This window comes from Lithobates pipiens, unplaced genomic scaffold, assembly GCF_037356315.1.
Source record: "Lithobates pipiens isolate NorthernLeopardFrog02 unplaced genomic scaffold, aLitPip1_a1.2 Scaffold_18, whole genome shotgun sequence".
Classification (NCBI taxonomy): domain Eukaryota; kingdom Metazoa; phylum Chordata; class Amphibia; order Anura; family Ranidae; genus Lithobates; species Lithobates pipiens.
The window spans coordinates 597,150,286-597,173,675 of NW_027507758.1; the positions used below are offsets into that span (position 1 = coordinate 597,150,286).

At 45.1% G+C, this 23,390-nt stretch overlaps 1 protein-coding gene across 1 annotated transcript in view; it reads right to left on the reverse strand.

Annotated features, from left to right (window-relative positions):
* PBK (PDZ binding kinase) overlaps positions 1–23,390 on the reverse strand; it is a 58,665-nt gene that overhangs the window by 26,241 nt on the left and 9,034 nt on the right. Inside the window, exons 2-6 of the mRNA XM_077489220.1 lie at positions 22,137–22,233; positions 16,224–16,366; positions 13,548–13,717; positions 4,092–4,221; positions 3,344–3,517 (exon numbers count right to left, since the gene is read on the reverse strand). Coding sequence (XP_077345346.1) covers positions 3,344–3,517; positions 4,092–4,221; positions 13,548–13,717; positions 16,224–16,366; positions 22,137–22,233 — 714 coding nt within the window. The remainder of the gene's footprint in view (positions 1–3,343; positions 3,518–4,091; positions 4,222–13,547; positions 13,718–16,223; positions 16,367–22,136; positions 22,234–23,390) is intronic.

Genomic DNA, 23,390 nt, shown 5'->3' on the forward strand with positions numbered 1-23,390 from the left:
GGAACGCCACGAATCCGCGGCGGGTTCCCGCATCGCATGCCTCCCGGCGGCAGTTCACACTGCCCTATGCGAACTGCTGGGAGTGTCAGTGAAATGTTAATGACACCCCCAGATCAGTTCGCATATCGCAGTGCGATCTGCAAACTCGGATCGCATGGTGTGAACACCCATGCGATTCGATTCTGCTGCGGACCAAAAAAAGGGTCCCGTGCGAATTTGCGGCGAATGGCTGAACTCGAATCGCAGAGATCGGATGTGATTTGCACTGCAGTGCGGTGCGAATCACATCCGTTCTCATAAACCGCTGCAATGTGAACCCAGCCTTAGTGACACTGGCGACGGGGGGGTGATCACGGGGTTAAACCTTTATTGGGGGGGGGGGGTTAGGGGGGTACATTAGAACTAAAGGAGGCTAACCCTAACTGCCCTAACAGTTATTACAGTCACAAATGACACCAATGCAAAAAAAAAAAAAAAAATGCATTGGTGTCACTGTGACTGGGGGGGCAGGGGTAATTGGGGGGGGGTGATCGGGGGGTAAAGGGGGGGTGTGAGTGTGCCTGGCATGTTCTACTGTGAAGTGTCGTGTTGGTGCAACTCACCGATCCTCTCTCCTCGGTGTCGGAACGAAAAATACCGACACGGAGGAGAGATTACATCACTTCCTCTCCTGTGTTTACATTACATTACAGGAGAGGAAGTGATGTCACGAAAGGATTTCCATTCGTCGGGAGCGATCGCGAGGGGGTGGCCATGAATGAATGGCCGCCCCCTCATCCCGGATCGCTCCCGAACGAATACCGACCGCCGCAGGCACCGGGGGGGGGGGGGGGGGGGGGGGGGGGCCCGATCGGGCCCCCCACCCGCGGGAAGGCAGGGACGTACAGGTACGCCCATATGCCTGCCCGTGCCATTCTGTCGACGTACATCGTCGTGCGGCGGTCGGCAAGTGGTTAAGATAGACTATGAAAGGGTCCTTTCACACGGGGCGGATCAGCACTTATATCCGCAATCTCCACTGAGCAGGAAGATGACAGTTCTGTCTCTGCACACTGCGCAGGGATGGACCTGTCACAGCGGGAGATCGGGTGACAACGGACCGCAGTGTCCGTCGTCACCCGATCCGATGACGGATGGAAAAATAGCTTTTTCCGCCGTCACACTTTTTCGGATCGGAGCGGGTCGAATGTTAGCGGACTTGTCACCGCTGACATCCGACGCTCCATAGACCTCTATGGAGCATCCGTTCAGGTCCGCCTGAAAAACTGACAGGCGGACCTGAACGGATCGTCCGTGTGAAAGGGGCCTTACGCTAACCGCCTGGAAATGTCCTCCCACACGTGCAGTGACGTCACCGCGCTATCAAAGAAGGAGGAAGGGCTCCATTAATGCCGGCCGGCGCCGTGTTCCTTTTTAAATGTTCGTTAGTTTTTAAACATTTAAGCATCAATACAGTATCACTATGTCATACCCTGATTTTTATGGTCCATACCGTTATGTCATATACGGATTGCTGAGTGCATGGGTCTACATTTATCTGGAAGAGGTTGCGGTGTGGGTCCATTACCTATATACAAAGATCGTGGCTGAGTTCATGATTGCCTTTGAGATTTTAATATCTGGTAAGCGGCTTTTATAAATCGGTGATGGCACTTATTATAGATGTGGAGCACAGTGGTGGTTCTATGAGGATTTGCGGTATATCAAAGGACTGCTTATCTCTGCACACTACCATCTTCACATCCACGAACTGAGAATAATTTTATTTCAGCTGGTGTTCACTTCAGCAATAATAACATAGGACCGTATAAGATTTTTCTTCTTTTATTTCATGCTGGACTTTTTTTATTATCATTATTAATATTGTTTTTATTAGAAATTTTTGGCGCAGCTTTTTTCTTTATCATCATTTGTATTATGTTTATCCCACATTACTGCAGCCTATTTAGTTGGTGTTATATATTTTTCATCTGATTTTTCTTTTGGGTCAGCATGTTTTCATACCATATTGTCTTTCTGCTTCACGTGCTGCTGTCGACGGTCCCGGCCTGTTTTATTCAATAAGGGAGTCTACTGTGATCATGGTCTGAGGAGGTGCTGTGGAGATTGATTATGGGCATGAAATCGCTTGCCTTTTGGTAAGCGCATATTTTGTGTGGTGGTGGTCACGATCCTTGGTGTTTTTTGGTTGCACAGAAGATTGAACACTTTATTTAATATTTTTACATCATTATTACCACTATTTTTTTTTATTATCACATATATACACACACACACACACATTATATATATATATATATATATATATATATATATATATTTTTTTTACTATTAACTTAATATTTTCTATTTTCGGAACCCTCCCCCCCCCCCCCGTGTCACATTTGGCACCTTTCAAGGGGGAGGGGGGTGTGCAGATACCTGTCTAAGACAGGTATTTGCACCCACTTCCGGGCATAGACTCCCACGGAAGTCTGTGCCTCTTTCCGTCCCGCCGCTCTGTCTGCGCAGTAGGGAACCAGGAAGCGAAGCCACAAGGCTTAATTTCCGATTCCCTAACCGAAGATGGCAGCAGCATCCGAGAACCGAGGGAAATTCGCAGGACTCCCACTTTAACCACTTCCCATCCGCCATATAGCAGAATAACGGGCAGAAATTGGTTCACTTATCCTGACTGGACGACGTCCAGCAGGATAAGCCGCAGGTAAGGCGATTGTTGGTGTTGTGTGTCTGACACACTGCATCACCAATCTCTGTAAAGAGTCTCTGGACGGCGGCTTTTTACCACATGATCAGCTGTGTCCAATCAGCAAAATCCGTTTATTGGCCTTTCCTCCACTCGCCCAGGAGAGACGATTGGCTGCTCTCATGACAGGGAGGGTCTGCTCTGATTATCAGTGCATACCAATCCCCCTCCCCCCCCAAAGGATGCCAATCATTGCCCATTAAGGGGCCCTATCAGTGCCGCCCATTAGCGAAGGAGAACGTGTTTACAAAATTGTAGAACTGAAAAGAAATGAAAAAAAAAAAAATACTTCAACATTTTCGGTCTTTTGTTTAGCAAAAAATAAAAACCCCAGATGTGATTAAATACCACCAAAAGAAAGCTCTATTTGTGGGAACAAAATAAGAAAAATGTTGTTTGGGTACAGTGCTGCATGGCCAGGCAATTTTCATTTAAAATGTGCTGAACGCCGAAAATTGGGCCAAGGGCAGGAGGGGGATTGCCCAGTATTGAAGTGGTTAAAGTGCACCAAAATCTGCAGTTTATCAAGCATTATAGTCACCAATCATGAATGAAAAGAAAATAAATAAATAAAACCCCACACACAAAACTGCAAACCTTCGTCATCGTTTTCCTCTGGCAGGATGAGATGCGGTATGGACAGGGCCATCATCTCCCACAAGGTGAGGCCAAATGCGTATATATCAGCCTTATCAGTGATGACACCTTCCTCCAAAGTTTCCTTTGGTTTCCAGGATTCTGTGCCAATGTATTGGGCCTTTGGATCACTCACTGGCATGAAAAAACAAGGGGCACATATTAGGATTTGCTGTCAATTTAAAATATAAAAAGTGCAGATCTAATTTAAAAACAGGATTTTAAATACAAAACCAAACTGCAGTACTGTAGATACATGCATACATACCGGGGGTCTCCAAACATTCTAAACAAAGGGCCAGTTTATTATCCATCAGACTTTGGGGGGGCCTGACTGTGGCCAATGGGAGTAAACCAGGGATCTGCAATTAGCGGACCTCCAGCTGTTGCAAAACTACAAGTACCATCATGCCTCTGCCTCTGGGTGTCATGCTTGTGGCTGTCAGAGTCTTGCTATGCCTCATGGGATTTGTAGTTCTGCAACAGCTGGAGGTCCGCTAATTGCATATGCCTGAAGTAAACAATGCCCCATCTTGGTTATTAGGGGGAGAAATAGTGGCCCATCATTGGTGTCAGCGGGGGGAATTTTGCCCTATTATTGGCATCAGTGGAGGAGATTGTGCCTCAAGGGGCAGATAAAAGCAAGCAAAGAGCCACATCTGGGCCCCAGATGTGTGACCTATATGGCCACCTTAAGCTTTATACTCACCGGTCATGTTTTCATCCAGATGCAGAGACACCCCAACATCACACAGCTTAATCGTCTCAAAGTCACCTTTGATGACAACGTTGGAGGATTTCATATCGCCGTGCAGGATCTTCTTCTCATTGTGTAGGTACTAAGAAGAGAGAGAGAGACCAATCCCACAGAATTAACCATATGAATAATACTTTTTACAAATATAATAAATAATAATAATAATAATAATAATAATAATAATCTTAGAATGCTGATAATTACCATGACCTTGGTTTCCCAGCACCAAAAACGACTGTTTTTATGAAATTGTATTATGGTTATGTTACAATATGCGATGACTTTAGAAGTCTGAAGTGTAATGGTCTTAAAATGCCGATAAAGTATTTTCACGAGCTCTAGTGAAAACACTCCAATGCCCGAACCGATACCTTTTCTGTGCGATTTGAGCCTTTCCAAATGAATTGGGCCCAATCACACTGCAAAGAATCACAGAACCCCCAGACTTGAGGATCTATACTGCTGCTTGCAGCACACTGCGCCCGAAGGGGATATCCTCATATCTCCCTACATCCACCAAGTTGCAGCCTTACAAATCTGAGCCATGGAGGCCAGATGACGCACTGCCCAAGAAGTACTATCCGACCTGATAGAATGCGCCTTTTAACTTGAAACGGTTGAATCTTACCCCTTACATCATAAGTTTGAATTATCACTTACCAAATTCACTTAGCGACAGTGGATTTCAACACTGCCTGTCCTTTCTTAGGACCCTCCGGCAGAATAAATAAGACATCAGTCTTACGAATCTGAGCAGTTTTCTTTAAATAGATTTTCACTGCTCTCACCACATCAAGACAACGTAGTGACTTTTCTTCCCTGGAACATGCTTTTGGAAAAAACGATGGCAGGACAATATATAATTCAGGTGAAAACCTGCTCTTTGACAAAAAGCCTGGACGAGGGCGTAATACCACTCTGTCGTCATGAAAAATCAAATATGGCGCCTTACAAGAAAGCAGCCAAATTGTGAAACCCTCCTTGCTGAGGATATAGCAACCAAAAATACCAACTTCCTTGTCAGAAGGACTAGGGAAATCTGTTGTCTTGGTTCAAATGGCTGTTTTTGTAACACAGACAAAAAACTAAGTTTAAGTCCCAGTGGTTCAAGGAAGGTTTGAGAGGCGGATTAAGCCACGTCACCCCTTGTATAAAGCCCTGGACTAAGAATGAATAGCAAGTGGTCTTTGAAATAAGACCGATAAAGCGGAGACTTGGCCTTTAATAGTACTTAAAGTGGTTGTAAACCCTTACAACACACTTTGACCTACAGGTAAGCCTAGATTAAGGCTTACCTGTAGGTCCAAGAAATATCTCCTAAACCTATACGGTTTAGGAGATATTTGCCCGAAGACAGGCACCGCTGTCTACGGCGCATGCGTCGTAGACAGCGGCGCGCAGGCGCACTGAGCGCGGCATTTTCAGCGACCGAGCTGCCGCGCGTGTTGGCTCCCGTGCACATGCGCGGGAGTGACGTCATCGCGGCTTCGCCGAATGACAGCGGCGGAGCTGCGAGACCCCACCAAGAAGATGGAAGCGCCGGACTACAGGAGACAGCGGTGACTTCGCTGGCTCCTGTGTCAGGTAAGTGACACATAATGGACTACTATGCTATGCATAGTAGTCCATTATGCTTTGCAGGGAATGAAAGAGGAAGTAAACTCATCAAGGTTTACTTCCTCTTTAAGGCCAATTTAATGTCTGCCCCTAATTGTAGAAAGGGAAGAATGCTTATGATACATCTCCGAGGGTGCCAACCCTTGGATTCACACCAGGAAACATAAGCCTTCCAGACTCCAATATATAGTTCCGGAAGCTGGCTTCCTAGCATTAACCTTACTGAATGATTATTTCAGATTTTAGGTGCTGAAAGCAGTACAATTATTTTGCATGAAAATTTGGCGTTTTATATTGTAGTCCTGTAATTCTTAGGAATAACTCACTTAAATCTGTCCAAACCAGAGTCTAGTAGACATTCCGGGTATGATAAAGTTTGAAAAATTAAAATCATAATATAATAAATAACTAGAATAAAAAATATTCAATAATGTAATCAAATCAAAAAAAACTGAAATTTGCTCAGTTGCAGAATTGTCACTGTCATTACTTTTCAGTATTTGATGACGGATCTCCCCACAAATCGCTATCGCTCAATTCTGCGAGTGATTCCAATTATTGCTGTTTTCTAGCTGGTCTAAAATCATTTTTGATGTAAAGGGACAGTTTTGGTTGCTATGGACAATCTCCAGTTTCCAGGCATAAAGAACAGTTTTTATATTATAAAACTGCATGCAGGACACTGGGCAGACCACTAGGGACAAAGGGGATGTGACATTATTACATACAGCAATGTAATCTATAAGATTACATTATACTGTATGTGTGTGTTTCACTTCTTGAATTTGGCGCCGTTTTCTGTCCCGCTCGCTGGTACAGAGGGGGGGGGGGGGGGACATTGATGGATCCAGGGGACAAGGTAAGTAAACTCTCCCTGGATTCAGCAATGCGGTCCCGAGTCTGGCTCGAGGTTACCGCTTTTGGTATAAAATCTCCACCCCGAGCTAGACTCTGGAATACCGCCAGGGGGGTTAATTAGGGTGGAGATAACTGACCCGGAAAGCCAACATTTCTTTAGAATGTGGGTTTAAATAGCCAAGCCGTTAAATTTAGAGACTGTAAGGAAGGATGGAATATCGGTCCCTGAGAGAGCAGATCTGACCGTAGTGGGAGGGACCAGGGGCCCTCCACTGCCATCTTTTACGATTTTTGCGCACCATGACCTTGTGGGCCATGCTGGTGCCACCATAATTATTGGCTCTCTTTCCAGTTTGATCCTGCAAAGAAGTTGAGGCAGCAACTGAATAGGGGGGGGGGAATGCATAGATTAGTGAAAACTGATCCCACAGGGTCACTAACGAATCCATTCCGCATGCGAATGGATCCCTTGTTCTGGCCAGAAAGTTGGCCAACTTAGTGTTGAACCTGGATGCTAGAAGATCCACGTCCGGAGTCCCCCATCTTTGACAAATTGCCAGAAAAATGTTGGGGTGAAGAGACCATTCCCCTGAGAATAACTGCTGGTAACTTAAATAGTCCGCCTGCCAATTCTCTAATCCCGGAATGAAGATTGCAGAAAGGCATGAAATATGCCTTTCTGCCCAAGTTAGAATATGGTTCACCTCTCTCTGTGCTGAGAGACTGTTGGTGCCCCCTTGGTGATCAATATAGGCCACAGCTGTGGCATTGTCTGATTGAATCCCGACAGGACAATCCCATAACCTGAAAGTCCAGGCCTTTAGAGCCAGATGTACTGTCCAAATCTCTAGGATATTGATGGGCAAGATTCTTTCAGTTCTTGACCACCGTCCTTGGACAGTTGTCTTTTTTAGTACTGCTCTCCAGCCTGAAAGGCTGGCATCTGTCGTTACCACTTTCCAAATGACTGGTCTGAAGGATTTTTCTTTCAGCAGATTCTGGGTTAACGACCACCATGTGGACCAGTCTTGGGGACAGCCGCATTGCCAAGTCTAAAGCTTGAATTGTTTTGTTCCAAGCAGACAGGATACTGTTTTGCAACAGTCTTGAATGGAATTGGGCATAGGGAACTGTTTCAAATGAAGCTACCATGGTTCCTACCAACCTCATGCAGAGACGAATGGAGGGATGGCCATTTGACCTGACCCCCCGCACCAGCTCTCTTATGGAATTGATTTTTGCTTGAGGCAAGAACACCCTTTACTGGGCTGTGTCAATGATCATACCCAAGTACTCCTGCCCTTTTTAGCGGTATTAAGGAAGATTTCTCTAAGTTTAGAATCAAACCCAAACTTTTCAGATGGTTGGTTGTAGTGCGTACGCTTTGCTCCAAACTAATCACAGATTGATCTATAAAGTAATAGATCACCTAGGCATGCTACGACTGTTATGCCCTGTGCCCATAACCAGGCTAGAGGTGGGGCCAGCACTTTGGTGAACACACAAGGTGCTGTGGCTAGCCCGCTGGGCAGAGCTACAAATTGGAAATGCTGATGTTCTAACTCAAATCGCATAAACTATTGCTGAGCAGGAAATATAGGGACATGCACATATGCATCCCTGATGTCGACTGATGCCAGAGGTTCTCTTCCCAGAAGGATAGAAACTCCTGACCTGATTGTCTGCATGCGAAAGGAGCGGATCTTCAGGAATTGATTTAGCTTTCTTAGATCTAGAATGGGTCTGACGTCTCCATTTGGTTTTGGTACCATGAAAAAGTACCTGGGTCTGACCCTGAGGTTTTCCTCTAGAGTCTGACGGTGGAGACCGTTGCCACTGCCTAGAGGAGGAAGCCCCTGGCGCAGTGGAAAGAGCCTGTTTAAAATGAAGGGCATTTATATTTTCTTTTGACTGGTAAAAAAAGTACTTTTCCCAGCAGAAATTGTCTTGATATATTTATCCCAAGTCTTCTCCAAACAGTCGCTCCCCATGAAAGGGGAACCCAGTTAGGAGGTTTTTACATGGTGTTTCAGCTGACCAATTTTTCAACCACAGGATTCTGCGCATATGTCCAAGCATAAGCAAGGCGGGATGCCTGGTGAATAGTCTTTAACCGCTTGCTGCCCGCCGGCTGACATATGACGTCCAGGCGGCACGGTTCTCGTTCTGGGAGGTCGTCATATGACGGCCTCCCATTAAAACAGGGAATGCGATCAAGTACCTGTCACAGGTCCATCAGAGTACCCGTCACAGTCCATCAGCGTACCAGAGTACCTGTCTGCAGCCCATGCCTTATAGAATATACGTTGGGGTGTTTGCTTTCCAAAATGGGGTCATTTTGTGGGCAATTCCACTGGGCTGGTGCTCAAGGACCTTCAAAAGTGTTATAGGTGGGAATGAAATGAGATGTGTAATTTATGCTCCTAGAATGCCTGAAGGTACTACTTTAATGTTGGTCCTCTGTATGTGGCCAGGCTGTGTACAAGTCTCACACGTGGTATCACCATACTCAGGAAGAGTAGCAGAATGTGTTTTGGGGGGGGGGGGGGGGGGGGGTAATTTTTGCTATATACATGCCATGTGTTGGAAATATCTTATAAATTGACAACTTTGTGTTAAAAAATAAATAAATGAACCATTCAAGACTCATTCTGCTTCATAGATTATACGTTGGTGTGTTTGCTTTCGAAAATGGGGTCATTTTGTGGGCAATTCCATTGTCCTGGTGCTCCAGAGCCTTCAAAAATGTAATAGGTGGTTGTGAAATGATACGCGTCATTTATACTCGTAGAACACCTGAAAGTGCCACTTCAATGCCTTTGTATGTGGCCAGGCTGTGTAAAAGTAAAAAAGTCACACATGTGGTATCGCCGTACTCGGGAAGAGTAGCAGAATGTATTTTGGGGTGTAATTTGTTGTATGCATATGCTGTGTGTGAGAAATAACCTGATGACAATTGTGAAAAAATAAATCTTTGCAAAGGATTGTGGGGAAAAAAAAAAAAATGACAACTTAAAATAACTCCCCATGCTACTTAATACCTTGGGAAGTCTACTTTCTAAAGAAGGGGTCATTTGGGGGGGAATCTGTACTTTCCTGACTTGTTAGTGTCTCAAGAAATGATACACCTGATGCACTGAAGGCCTGATCAGATGTGATCCATTTTCATTGATTGGCACCATAGTTTGTAGACTGTATAACTTTCACAAAGACCAAATAATATACACTGATATGGGTTATTTTTGCCAAAGATATGTAGCAGTATACATTTTGGCCAAAATTTATAAAGAAAAATTACTAATTAGCAAACAAAAAAAAAAAAAAAAAAAAAGCATTGTTTTCACAAAATTTACATTTTTTTTTTTTATTTATAGCACAAAAAAATAAAAAAACACTAGTGATTAAATACCACCAAAAGAAAGCTCTATTTGTGTGAAAAAAAAGGATGCAAGTTCTATATGGGTACAGTGTTGCATGACTGAGTAATTGTCATTCAAACTGTAAGAGCGCTGAAAGCTGAAAATTGGTCTGGGCAGGAGGGGGGTGTAAGTGCACTCTTTTGAGGCAGTTCATGGCATCTATGGCAAAACATAATGCCTTAGGTAGTTCAGCCAAATCCCACACTTTGTGTAGGAAGCTCTCTAAGGGCCTGTTTAAATTGGCCCTTTAGGGATTGGCAGATGCCTATCGTGGCGACTGCGGGCTGATTGACGGCACCTGCTAAGGAAAAAGCAGATTTTAGCAGGGATTCTAACTTCCTATCTGTTGGATCCTTAAAGAGGGATTCCGCCCAAAAAAAAAATATTAAAAGCCAGCAGCTATAAATACTACAGCTGCTGACTTTCAATAAATGGACACTCACCTGTCCCGGGTTCCAGCGATGCCGGCAGCCGAGGCCGATCGACCGCTCGGGCCTCGGCTGCTGCCGCCGCCATTCGAGGTGAGGGAATCAGGAAGTAAAGCGAATCGGCTTCACTTCCCGGTTCCCTACTGCGCATGCGCGAGCCGCGCAATAGGAGATCTCCGCGCTGTCACTGGGACCCGTGTGTGTCCCAGCAGACAGCGCGGCAGGGCAGGAAATGGCGTAGACTCCCGTGGGGGTCTAAGCCGGAAAGTGGGTGAAAATACCTGTCTTTGACAGGTATCTCCACCCCCCTCCCCCCTGAAAGGTGTCAATTGTGACACCGGAGGGGGGGGGGGGTTCCGATCAGCGGAGGTTCCACTTTAGGGTGGAATCCCGCTTTAAGCATCTGTTCATTGTCTACAGGACAAGTTAATATTCACATTGGAAATCACAGGGTCAATTGCTGGTACTTTCCATCTTTTGGAGAATTGAAAACATCTTAGGAGGGGAAAAAAAATGTTTATCCGGTTTATCTCATTCCAAAAATATAAAAAACGCATGCAAAGGATGGGAAGGTTTTAAAGAACCTAAGGATGAAGCCAAGTTTTCATGAAACTCTGTTGGAGGCAGCATGAAAAAGTGGAACGAACCATTTCTGTAAGAGATTGTATTATCAATTTTTCTTTTCAACTTTAGAAATAAAATAGCGGTACCTTCAGCATCCCCCATGGCGGGGGGGTCAGGGCTGCTGCTATTGCCTTGATGGTCCCATCAAGGGAAGAAAAAAATAAATAAAAATATACATTTTTTGATTATTTTTTTACCTTGCAAAATCTCCTTCCACACGCTATGCAGCCAGACACGGGACTGAGCAAACGGTGAGATAACAGAGTAAGGTATGTGCATAGACTATCTAATGGAGATTTTAAGCCATGGCAACCTCTTTTCCTTAAATGAAAAATGCATAGATGTTTTTAACACCCAAGTTTTTTTTTCCCCCTTTACCTTGTCCTAGGCGCAGGACTTTGCTGAATTAACAGAAAATCCAAAATTTCACCCATCACGGCGGGTTACGTTAAGCAAACCTTCAAGGACTGGGTCCGTAAAGACGGGGTCCAACTGCCTTGGGCCTTGTATAAGCACCCCAGTAATGCAACAAGACCTAAGCCCTGGGTTCCTGCCCTACAAAGAGGCATTACAGACAAAACCTTGTGCTTCGGATACAAGGTCCCAGGTACCATCCACTTTAGGCCTCAGTGGTACTTCTGGATGGATCTGTTTTCTTTTTATGGAGGAATTTAAATCCAGCATAGATCCCTCCTGGAGCTCCTCGTGACCAACACCTTAGACAGTGGCGAAAAAAAATGTATGTGCTCCTGGAAGGAGGAGGGGTTATATAGGGGAGTAAACTTACTTTGACTGGGTTTAACAGTGTCAACACCTGAAGGTGGTCTACAACCCATTACTTAAGGCTCTGTGTCCCATGATGTACGATAAAGAAAATCCTATTTTCTCTGGTCCTTTGAGAGCTAGGAATGCAAGACTGTCAGGATGTTCAAAAGCAGCCCAAATGGGGGGGTGTGGGCAACAACATAAACCCTCCGTTCTTCTCAAGACCTCCTACTCTCAAGCTCTCGTCTCCTCCTCCCATGCTAGTCTCCAGGATTTCTCCAGTGCCTCTCCAATCCTCTGGAACTCGCTACCTCCACTGGTCCGGCTATCCCCTACTCTTGCTACCATCAGGCGATCCCTGAAAACTCATCTATTCAGGGAAGCCCATCACGTCTCCAACTAATCTCCTACCACTTCCATCAGCTCATTCCTGACGGTTATAACCTTTTGTACCACCTGCCCCACCCTATTAGATTGTAAGCTCTTCTTAGCAGGGCCCTCTTAATCCTCTTGTATTTTAATTGTATTGTCTCCTTTTTATAGTGTAAAGCGCTGCGTAAATTGCTGGCGCTATACAAATCCTGAATAATAATAACCACTAACAAGCCCAGCAAACAAGAACTAGGGACTACCTGCAGCCCTAGAGGCACCCAAAACATTCCCTATACCCAAATTGGCACCACCTCCTATCTAGTAACGTGAAGATGAAAACACAGGGGAGGAGAAAGATGAAACAAGAGCTACACCCAATACCTGAATACAAAAAAAAAAAAAAAAACCCAACCAGAAAGCATGTCGCAATAAGGAACTTCGTACCATAGCCCAAAAGGCAGGAGCCATTTAACATGAGCCAACCAGAAGAGTGAAAGACAATTTCCCTACAGATAAAAGGCCCACAACCAGATACAAAAAAGGTTGGACTTTTTGAAAATCCATCTTCCTAGGAAATTAGCAAAAAGTAAATAGGTAAAAAGGGTAATCCTGGGCTGGCCCTCGTTTCCAATCCTCCAGTAGGCCGCAATAAAACCTGATAAGTGATGACTTCCGGTGTCCCTCAATGAACGAGATTGACAATATAATTTCTAATGAGCACAAAGGTGGTTATAAAGTCAAAAGGGTTTTTCTTTTTACCTTAGGCAGCTTTCACACTAATCAATTTTTGTTAAAAAAAATAAATATTATAATAATAATAATAAAGTATATGGAAAAAAAATAAAAATAAAATCTGTGACTATGTAACCCTATGGAACTCTTCATACTGATCTGTTGCAGGTCTGCCGTGTTTAGTAAAATCCTAACTTGCCCACTTCAGGTATTTATACAGCTCTGACAAATTACACCATGTAAACAAATCCAGCCCTCAAGTCCCTATATCACACTCATACTAGGACTCATTTTGACAGGAGCCGATTAACCTACCTGCATATCTTTTGGGGTGTGGGAGGAAACCCACACAGTCACGGAGAGAACATGCAAAATCCATGCAGAATGCATCCTGGCTGGGTATGAACCAGGGAACCCAGAGCTAAATCAATAAGCCATCGTGCTGCCCAAATACTCATTTTGATCTGATCAGTTAAACACGACTATAAAATTGATTTATGACTAACAGAAAAAAATAAAAATAAAGTGATGTACATATATTAGATTGATTTGAGAGATTGTAGGCCTACAATACAAGGTGTGTGCAGACGTACCTTCAGGCCTCTGGCCACATGTAGAGCTACTTTCAGAATAACTGCAGCAGGGAACGGGCCCTGTCCCTCCTCGTCCCTGGATTCTATAAGGTCATGCAAAGATTTATCCCCACCAAATTCCATTGCAAGACACAAGCTGCCATCTTTAGATTTGGTGAATGCTCGATAACCTTATGAGGGTGAAAAAAATAAATAAATAAATAAATAAAAAAAAAAATCAATAAAAAAAATAAAAAATAAAAACAAAATCACAAGTGTATGTTATTTTCCCAACAATTTTACAGAGCAGGGATGTAGGAAATGGTGACCACGATCTCTTCAATCTAACATATGCAGACCTCCAGCTTCCTCTTCAGTCTTGCACATGTGTAGCGGCTCCTCTCCTGTACTGAAATGGCTTACTCTGATTTCACTGCACACTGTGAGCTTCTCACAATGTGCATTAGACGTTGCAGCAAGTCAGCTAGATCCTTCCTCATTTCCTGGCTGGAGGATGTCAGGCATTATCTAGCTCTCTCCTTCCCCAACGTGACCAGCCCGTCCTTATTGATTAAATTTCAGTGCTTTTAATCAAGGAGACTACGCTTCACAAGTGGAAGTTGCCTAGGATGGTCTGCATGCAAATACAGTCCTGCTTAGGAACGCTCACTCCTCCAGACTGATACTCATCCACCAAGGTACTCCGATATTAGCATAATCCCTTCCCCAAAAGCCAGCCCACGTGTATTGGGGCCCGAAGGCTCTTGAGAACAGGACGCTATGTACAGCACCCAGCCGATCCCTCTCACCAGCTACGATCTGCCTGTGTTGCATAGAGAAGCAGAGACATTGGGGGTCATTTCTGAAAAGGCAAATCCACTTTGCACTACAAGTGCACTTGAAAGTGCAGTCGCTGTAGATCTGAGGGGGGCATGCAAGGAAAATTAAAAAACAGCATTTTTGATTGCACATGATTTGATGATAAAATCAGCAGAGCTTTCCCTCAGATCTACAGTGACTGCACTTACAAGCACACTTGTAGTGCAAAGTGGATTTCCCTTTAGTAAACCAACCCCATAGTGATGATGGAAAAAACTTAATTGACATGTTGATGAGAGAGTGATGAAATAGGAAAGACAAGAAATGTGAGAGGATTAATCTTCAACTGTCATTTTCTAACAAACAGCCAATTTGAAAAAACAAACATAAAAAAAAAAAAAGGATAATATAATATAATATAATATAATAATGGTCTGCATACAGGCAGTGTCCAAGTTACAAACACACAACTTACAAAGCTCATTTGGCTGGACTTCTATGGATCACAGGAGTGCAGTTCATTTTGCACTCCTGTGACCCGTTTTCAGCAAAGAGCGGACTTCACAGAAATTGGCCAAGCACCGCGTCATCACGACCATGGAGTCAGGATCCACCAGATCCATGGAACGACACAGAGCCTGAGCCGGCCACCCCCCAGTGAGCAGGAGGGAGGGGAAGAGCAGAGAACTGATGGTATGCAGCTCTCTGCTCGGGGAGCTGTGAGGCGAGCGATCGGCAGTGTTCAATCGATTGGTTCTCAGAGTAGATGCACCGGGGGTCCAATGCTGCATACACCTAGATAAGTACGAATGTTGCTGCCCGATCAAACCCTCTGATGTGTTCCTTTTAACGGAGATATGAAATGCACGCAGGACTACCATATTGCCACCAACTACCATCAGCGCGAGAGGACCATCAACTTGCTTTGCAAGGCAAGAAAAAAAAAAGTGCAGATGTTTTACCTGGAGACAAGCAAGCCTTGTTATAGGCTTACCTTTAGGTACAGTAAACATCTAAAACATGCACGGTTTAGGAAATATTTACTGTATATGCTGCCGGTCCGCGGACCCAGATGGATGCAGCCTCCAGAGGTGATAACAAGGGCTTTGTTTGCACAGGCAAGTTTCACTTAATGTACTAGTATGCCTTTACTTTGCAGGTCAGGTGTATAAGAAAAAAAAATAAAAAAAATAAAAAAAAGAGGGGGGGGGGGCGCAAGGGGCAGCGTTTTACCTACTCTTTAAAAACAGCAAATAAAAATGTCTAAACCCACTGGCACAAAAGTTTTATATTAGGAAATAATGCCCTTTAAGGTCTGAGACCCCTTTCACACTGAGCGCCACCGACGTCAGCGGTAAAGTGGCGCTATTTTTAGCGCTGCTTTAAAGTCGTTTTAGGAATTAAGGGGTTGAATCCACCCGCGAAACGCCACTGGAGCTGCATTTTGCCGGCGGTATCGCATCGATGCCCCATCGATTTTAATGGGGAGCAGAGGTGGAGGAGCAGTGAGTTTCATCGCTCCAAAGAAGCTGCTGGCAGGACTTTTTCTGGTGCCCTGCCAGCGTACACAGTGAATGGAGCAGCTGTTTTAGGGCGTTTTGCAGGCGTTATTTTTAACGCTATAGCGCCTTCAAAATGCTCCAGTGTGAAAGGGGTCTAAAAGGTTAAACAAAATACTGTAGATGAAGCAGAACATCCACACCTGACTGGAAAAAGCTACTGCAGTAAACCTGCCGTAAGGTAAAACGTGGGGCTGGCTGTTTTTCATAACACACAGTCCTAGAATTATATATATTTTTTTAAATTCTTTAAAAAGAGACATCCTTGTGGGAACAGAAAAAAAAAAAATAATAATAAAAAAAAAAAAACACCATTTACCAACAATGTTGGGGTGCTGCAAATCCTTTAGGATCTTGGCCTCCACATTCAACCTCTCCTCATAAAGGTTCTTGTTGGATTTGTTACACTGCTTACTGATCTTCTTAACAGCCCACGGGGACTGAGACAAACCCTTTGGAGACCTAAAAACAATGAAACAAGATTAGATTAGCAAAAATGTTAACTAAATAGCTATTTCTGCCCCTTTTTTTTTTTTACTAGTAATAGCAGCGATCGGCGACTTCTAGCAGGACTGCAATATTGCCCTGAAAAAGATCAGACATCTACACTTTTTTGGGAACCAGTGACACCAATACAGTGATCAGTGCTAAAAATGTGCACTGTCACAACAAGGAATGGGAGATCAAAGGGTTAACTGTGTGCCTAGGGCAGTGATGGTGAACCTTGGCACCCCAGATGTTTTGGAACTACATTTTCCATGATGCTCACCTACACTGCAGAGTACAGGAGCATCATGGGAAATGTAGTTCCAAAACATCTGGGGTGCCAAGGTTCACCATCACTGGCCTAGGGAATGCTTACTGTGGGCGAGGTACTTTTACTACTTGAAGACATGGATCGTGTTCCTGGTTCACAGGATCCATGCCTTCTGTACTCATGGAATGACAGTCTGCCTGGTTTACATAGGCAGACTGTCATTCTATCAGAGAACTAAATGATTGGCAGGTCCCAGCGGACATTGGGTCTGCAAATCAGCTCCTGCTGTGTAAAAAAAAAAAAAAAAAAAATCAGCAGAAGAGATCCACCTGTGATGTGCGCTCACGCCCAGAATCATGTAGATTCATAAATAATCTACAAACCCCTTGTTAAAATGTCAGGTTCCTTCGATGTAAAAAACGATAAAAATGTAGAACTTTTTCCACCTTTAATGTGACCTATACAACTCAATTGAGAAACAAAACAAATAAATATAAAATAAATGTGGTTGCATAAAAATGTGAGGTTTTGGTTTCAATTTTTTTTTTTAAAGCGCTTGCTTACAGGGCTCTTAAACCCCCTTTCATGCCCAGGCCAATTTTCAGCTTTCAGTGCTGTCGCACTTTGAATGACAATTGCGCGGTCATGCTACACTGTACCCATATGACTTATTTTTTTTCCACACAAATAGAGCTTTCTTTTGGTGGTATTTAACCACTACAATACAGGGCACTTTCACCCCCTTCCTTCCCAGCCCAATTTTCAGCTTTCAGCGCTCTCGCTCTTTCAGTGACAATTGCGCGGTCATGCTACACTGTACCCAAATGAAATTGTTATCATTTTTTTCGCACAAATAGAGCTTTATTTTGGTGTTATTTATTCACGACTCCGTTTTTTTTTTTTTTGCGATATAAGCGCAAAAATAGCGGAAATTTGGAAAAAAAACTATATTTTCTTTTTTCTATTTGAAAAGAAATCCAATAAAATCAAATTTTGTCATAAATTTAAGCCAAAATGTATTCTGCTACATGTTTTTGGTAAAAAAAATTCCGTTAAGTGTATAATAATTGGTTTGTGTGATCACGGACATATGTACGCAAATGATCATGTACATATGTGTGCAGGTGATCACGTACATATGTGTGCAGATAATCATTGGGACATGTGATTTTAGTGGGACATATGTGGGGGACATGTTTTTATTATTAGGGACATGTGTTTTTATTATTTGGGGACATGTATGTTTTGGGGACATGTGTGTTTTGGGGACATATGTGGGGACTGTGTTTGTACTGTGTGGTGTGTTGTGTGTGTACACTACACTGATGATCAGTGAGTAAAAAGCTGTAAAAAGCAGCCCATACTCACTGATCATCAGCCGGCTGCAGCGATCTGCTCTCTTCTCCTCAGCGGTGACTTCCGTGTGAGGAGAGGAGAGCCGATTGCCTAGCAACCGGCTGTTTGTTTACATCACATGACGGCCGTGATTGGACACGGCCGTCATGTGATCAGGAGGGCCAATCACAGAGCCCTCCTGCCGATCTGAGATGTGCCGTGTCCGGGTGACACGAGCACATCGGGATCGCGCCGCTGCGCGGGCGCGCGCGCGCGATCCCGCTGCTCCTGAATGACGTTCCCAAACGTCCTATCAGGAGCAGGCGGCTCCCACCCGGCCGTATATACGCATTGGCCGGGTGGGAAGTGGTTAATCATCGCTGAAGTTTTTTTTTTTTTTTTTTTTTTTAAGCAAAAAATAAAGGTTTTTATATAGTTATAAAATTTAGCAAAATAATTTTTCTCCTTTGAATCTCACTGAAGTGCACAGATAGGTGGAACTGCTTGGCAGAAGTGGTTGTCACTGTGTGGGACTGATGCCCCATTTAGACAAGCCAGTAATTGGCTTATTTTTTCCTCCTCACACTGTCAGGATGAGGAAAAAAAAAAAAAAAAGCAGATTACCAGCTTCCGTTTACAGCAGGTGATCAGCTGTCATTAGCTGACAGCTGATCACATGGTAAAGGGTCCGGGTCCGCTCTTTACTCCAATATGTGATCATCCGAGTCCCAGGAACTTGGTGGTCACAGAGCACACCGCAGGGGGTGCGTGGGCAGCACAAGCAGGGGAGGATGTCCATGTACGCATTCCCGGCAATTTTAATTTTCAGCTAGAGGGAGGTCATCAAGTGGTTAAACATTACTCTGCTCCAGTCCCAGCACCCCCCTCCCCTCCCCCCCCCCCCCCTTCAATTTTAGAAACAGCATAGCTGTGGCAGCTCCATAAACACGGCAGCATCATTCATACAGTTCTGTGAATGAATGAATGAATAAACAGGTCTCGTCTTCCACTGCAGCAGATGACTTAGTTCTCAATGAGCTGAGAGGAAGCGAAGCGGATGATGAGAACTCTTGTAGTTGATGGATTCTTCCTGCAATTTAGTAACTGTCTTCCCGTACAGTACAGACAGCTGTACTGAGTGTCTGCAGCAGCCCCACAATGCACCTGTGGTCCACTGATTGGGGTGAAATGCTTTGCAGGTTGCAGTGCAAAATAAATACATGCATTTGTATTATTTTTTAACAAAAGACAAGTGACCTTAGCTTTTAAAGCAGGGCTGATCCTCCACTCCTCCCCACAGCTAGACACCAGTCCCAGCTGCTTCTTCAGCTCACCCCCAACCCCCACTTCCCATGCTCTACAGCAGGGGGTCTCCAAACCATGGCCCTGCAGTTCAGGAACTACAATTCCCTTCATGTCTAGGAATGTCAGAGCTTTACAATGCCCAATTGGATGTGTAGTTCCGCAGCGGCTGTAGGGCCCTGACATCAAGACCAGAGAAGGGTCCAAAAGTCCCGTTTTGGATGCAAGGATGCTGATTTACAGTCCACCGCCAAATCACGAGGGGAGTGAAAAAAAAAAAAAAAATCAGGAAAGTAAATGTTTCTACTCTCCCCTGGACATAACGAGCCATCGACCCGCACTGCGGGCACAGCCCCACTGCAAAGGATCTTTTATTTATCTGTCTGGCGTTGTGCTTTAAAATGGAACTTCACTCTCCCAATTAACATGGATTATTCTTAATCCTTACGCTGCTAGCATTAGTAAATAGATAAGAAATTATATCATATTTACATGTTTTAAAAAATTTTTTTTTTTTTTTTTAAACATTTCTTTAGTAACTTCCTGGTTTCTTGCCTAGGTTAAATGGTGTCATACAGCCCAGGAGTCTTCAGGAGCAGAGGAGGTTTTCTCCCAGCTAAGCACACTCTTCAGCCTGCATGCCTGAGCTAAAGGCAGATGGATTCCAGAAAGTAAATGCAACATAAATCATTACCCCTTACTCAAAATGGCCATAGCCAGAAATACTAGGGGGTTGTTTTTCAAAGTGATGGAGAAATGGGTGGATGGGGGAGTTTGCTTTGAACATTAAAGTGATATGTTTATTGAAAAAAAAAAAAGAAAGAAAAAAAGAAAAGGGAGACAGACTTTACAAAAACATGTTATACTACTTACCTGCCCCATGTCGTGGATTTGCATACAGCAGCCCTGAGACGGTAGAGCCCAGGAAAGGCGGCTGCGGGAGTGGGTTGGGACCCATTTCCGCCACCCGCAGAAGTAATCGAGTGGCTAATTGATGACTTGCATCTCTGCCATACAGGGAATCCCCAGCTGAAAAGATCCATACAGGGATGGATGACTGGCATCAGCCCCAGTATAACCAGTGAAACACGAGAACGTCCTACGGGTGGCAAGTGGTTAACACACAGACCTTTTACTGACAATTTTAATTAAAAGGAATTAAATTGTGTTTTTGGTGCTCAGATGCAGTAAAGATCTGCTTAACACTCCTTTCACACTAGGGCGCTTTGCAGGCGCTACATCACTAAAAATAATTGCCTGCAAAGTGCCCTGAAAGAGCCGCTGCTGTGTCTCCAGTGTGAAAGCCCAGAGGGCCTTCACACTGGAGCGGTGCGCTGGCAGGACGGTAAAAAAAAAAAAGTTCCGTTAGCAGCATCTTTGGAGCGGTGAAGGAGTGGTGTATACACTGCTCCTACCCATTGAAATCAATGGGGCAGAGCGGCTATATCGTCAGCAAGCAGCGCTTTGCGGTGGTTTTAACCCTCTCTCGGCCGCTAGCAGGGGGGGGGGGGTGTAAGACCGCCCCCACTATCGGCCGAACACCATCGCTAAAACTACGGTGAAGCAGTGTTTTACCACCAACGCCGCTCCTGTCCAAGTGTGAAAGGGGCCTTAAGCGGAGTTCCACTCATTATGTGTGTTTAGTAAGAGTCAGCAGCTACACAAAAAAAAAAAAAAAAAAAGTGTAACTGTTGACTTACGCACTCACCTGTCCCACGGTACAGCGATGTGGCCACCCGAACCCTGGCGGAGAGGTAACAGAGGTTGCAGCTTCACAGCCGGGTGCGTACTGCATCTCCCCATCGGTCAGGCAATCTTCTGGGACCCGTGACATCGTGGCCGCACCATGTTGCTAGAACACGGCGCAACCCCTAATTGTGGAAGAGCTGAGTTCTCGGCTCTTTAAACATGTGATCGGCTGTGTCCAATCACAGCTGGTCACATGTAAACATGGAAGTGTCATCAATCACATGGAGCAGAGATCAGCGTCACTAGTTGCTAGGCAGAATGGGGAAATGCTGTTTACAACAGCATTTCTCCGTTCAGCCGCCCCGTGAGATGATCGCGGGTATGCCCGCGGCGATCGAGTCCACGGGACCCACGACCAGACTCACGGGGGTCCCCGACCTGCACGCCGATGGCAGGGCAGCATTAAAGATTGGATGTACCTGTACGCCAATATGCCTGCCCGTGCCATTCTGCCGACGTACATCAGCGTGCGCCGGTCGGGAACCGGTTAAATACCACCAAAAGAAAGCTATTTGTGTGAAGAAAATTATAAAAAAAAAAATAGTTTGAGTACAGTGTAGCATGACCGTGCAATTGTCATTCAAAGTGCGACAGCACTGAAAGCTGAAAAATGGCCTGGGTAGGAAGGGGGTGAAAGTGCCCTGTAGGCAAGCGGTTAAAGCAGTACTTCCCTTTTGGGTGGAGCTCAGATTTAAGGCTGGGTTCACATGGTTTGTGGAGCGCCCCTGTTCTCCATTTTTTGGGGGGGGCCAGAATTTTGCCTGAATTCAGACCTGAAAATAGAGCCAAAGACACAGCGGACCCTTCTGCAGTGCGCTCTGTAGCCGCCCCGGAGATGTGTGGAGCGGCTCCAATGACAGCCGGTCACACTCTCCAGTCATGTGAAAAGGATGCGGGGAAACACTCATCCAATTCCCACAAGTGTGAACCCGGCCTTCGCTTCCGATATGCAGTCACTAATATACAGGACTTGCCTGTCCTAGATTTGCTGACTAGTAACACGTCCTACTTTGTCATCTATTCTGGAACATTCTCCCCTCCCCCCACCTTTATTCTCCGACAAAACCACATGATCAACGCGGAGCTCACCTTTTCATCAGGTAAACGCTGACACCGGTTCCATAACCAAACTTCTGCATGAATGGTGAAGCTGGGATGGCGAACGTTGGTGATGGAGTGGACACATCTGTGAATAAAGAGGATTGGATTCATTAGCTCGGAGGATGTACGTTGTGTGTCAAGGTTTCTCCCAGTAACACTGGCAGAGAATATTGTGATCATGGGAGGCATCGGGCCGGACCACCTCAGAAATCAGCCAGAAGAGGCAAGACAAACCTCTCCAATACTGGGGGGAGGAGATCACACTGACAGCACAAAGCTTAGACTACACCTCTATACTGGTCAGTCCCAAACAGCCAGACTGCAAAACTGCATCAGATGCCTGTTTTTACCGCCCGCCTGACCATCTGAAAGATCCCTTTTATGAGTAGTTGTTCCCGTTATTCCCAGTTCATATTTACAGACCTTCCCAGCTGCTTGCTCTGGGGGGGCACCTGAGCAGGGTCCATCCCAAGTTATTGCTCGGTGTGTCCAGTCACAGAGTGCAGCTCAGCCCTCCCCCACCCCCCCTCATTAGCTCAGATTGACAATATCCACAGCCAATGAATGAGAAGCAAGAGACCCGGGAGAGCCACTGATCTGCACATTACTGGCTCAGGTAAGTATAAGGAGGGGGCTGCTGCACCCAGGTGGTTTTTCTTTTACCTTTATGCTGAAAATACATGAAATTGAGAGAAAAAAAAAAAAAAACACCCTTCGGCCTTTACAACCACTTTAACCGCTTCAGCCCCGGAAGATTTTACCCCCTTCCCGACCAGAGCACCGTTAGCGATTCGGCACTGCGTCGCTTTAACTGACAATTGCGCGGTCATGCAACGTGGCATCCAAACAAAATTGACATCCCTTTTTTTCCCCACCAATAGAGATTTCTTTTGGTGGCATTTCATCACCTCTGCGGTCTTTATTTTCTGCGCTATAAATAAACAAAAAAAAAAAAAAAAAAAAACACGGGGTGCGTGGCCAGCCGCGGAGCAGAATGGCAGCTTAGCCTGTTAGCTCCGCTCCAGAGCGAGGGGAATACCGCCACTGACAAGCGACAGGAGTCTCCCTTCTCACCGCTCAGTGAGGGGAGACCTGCGGGACACGAACGGGCATGCCAGGGAGGCGACATCCTCCCACACAACCGCGCCGCCTGACGGAGTTTTTCCGCCGCATGGAGCAGAGAGATAGCCAAGATGGCGCCGGCCATCTCCCGCCGGCGAAGGAACAGCGCAGCAGAACGGG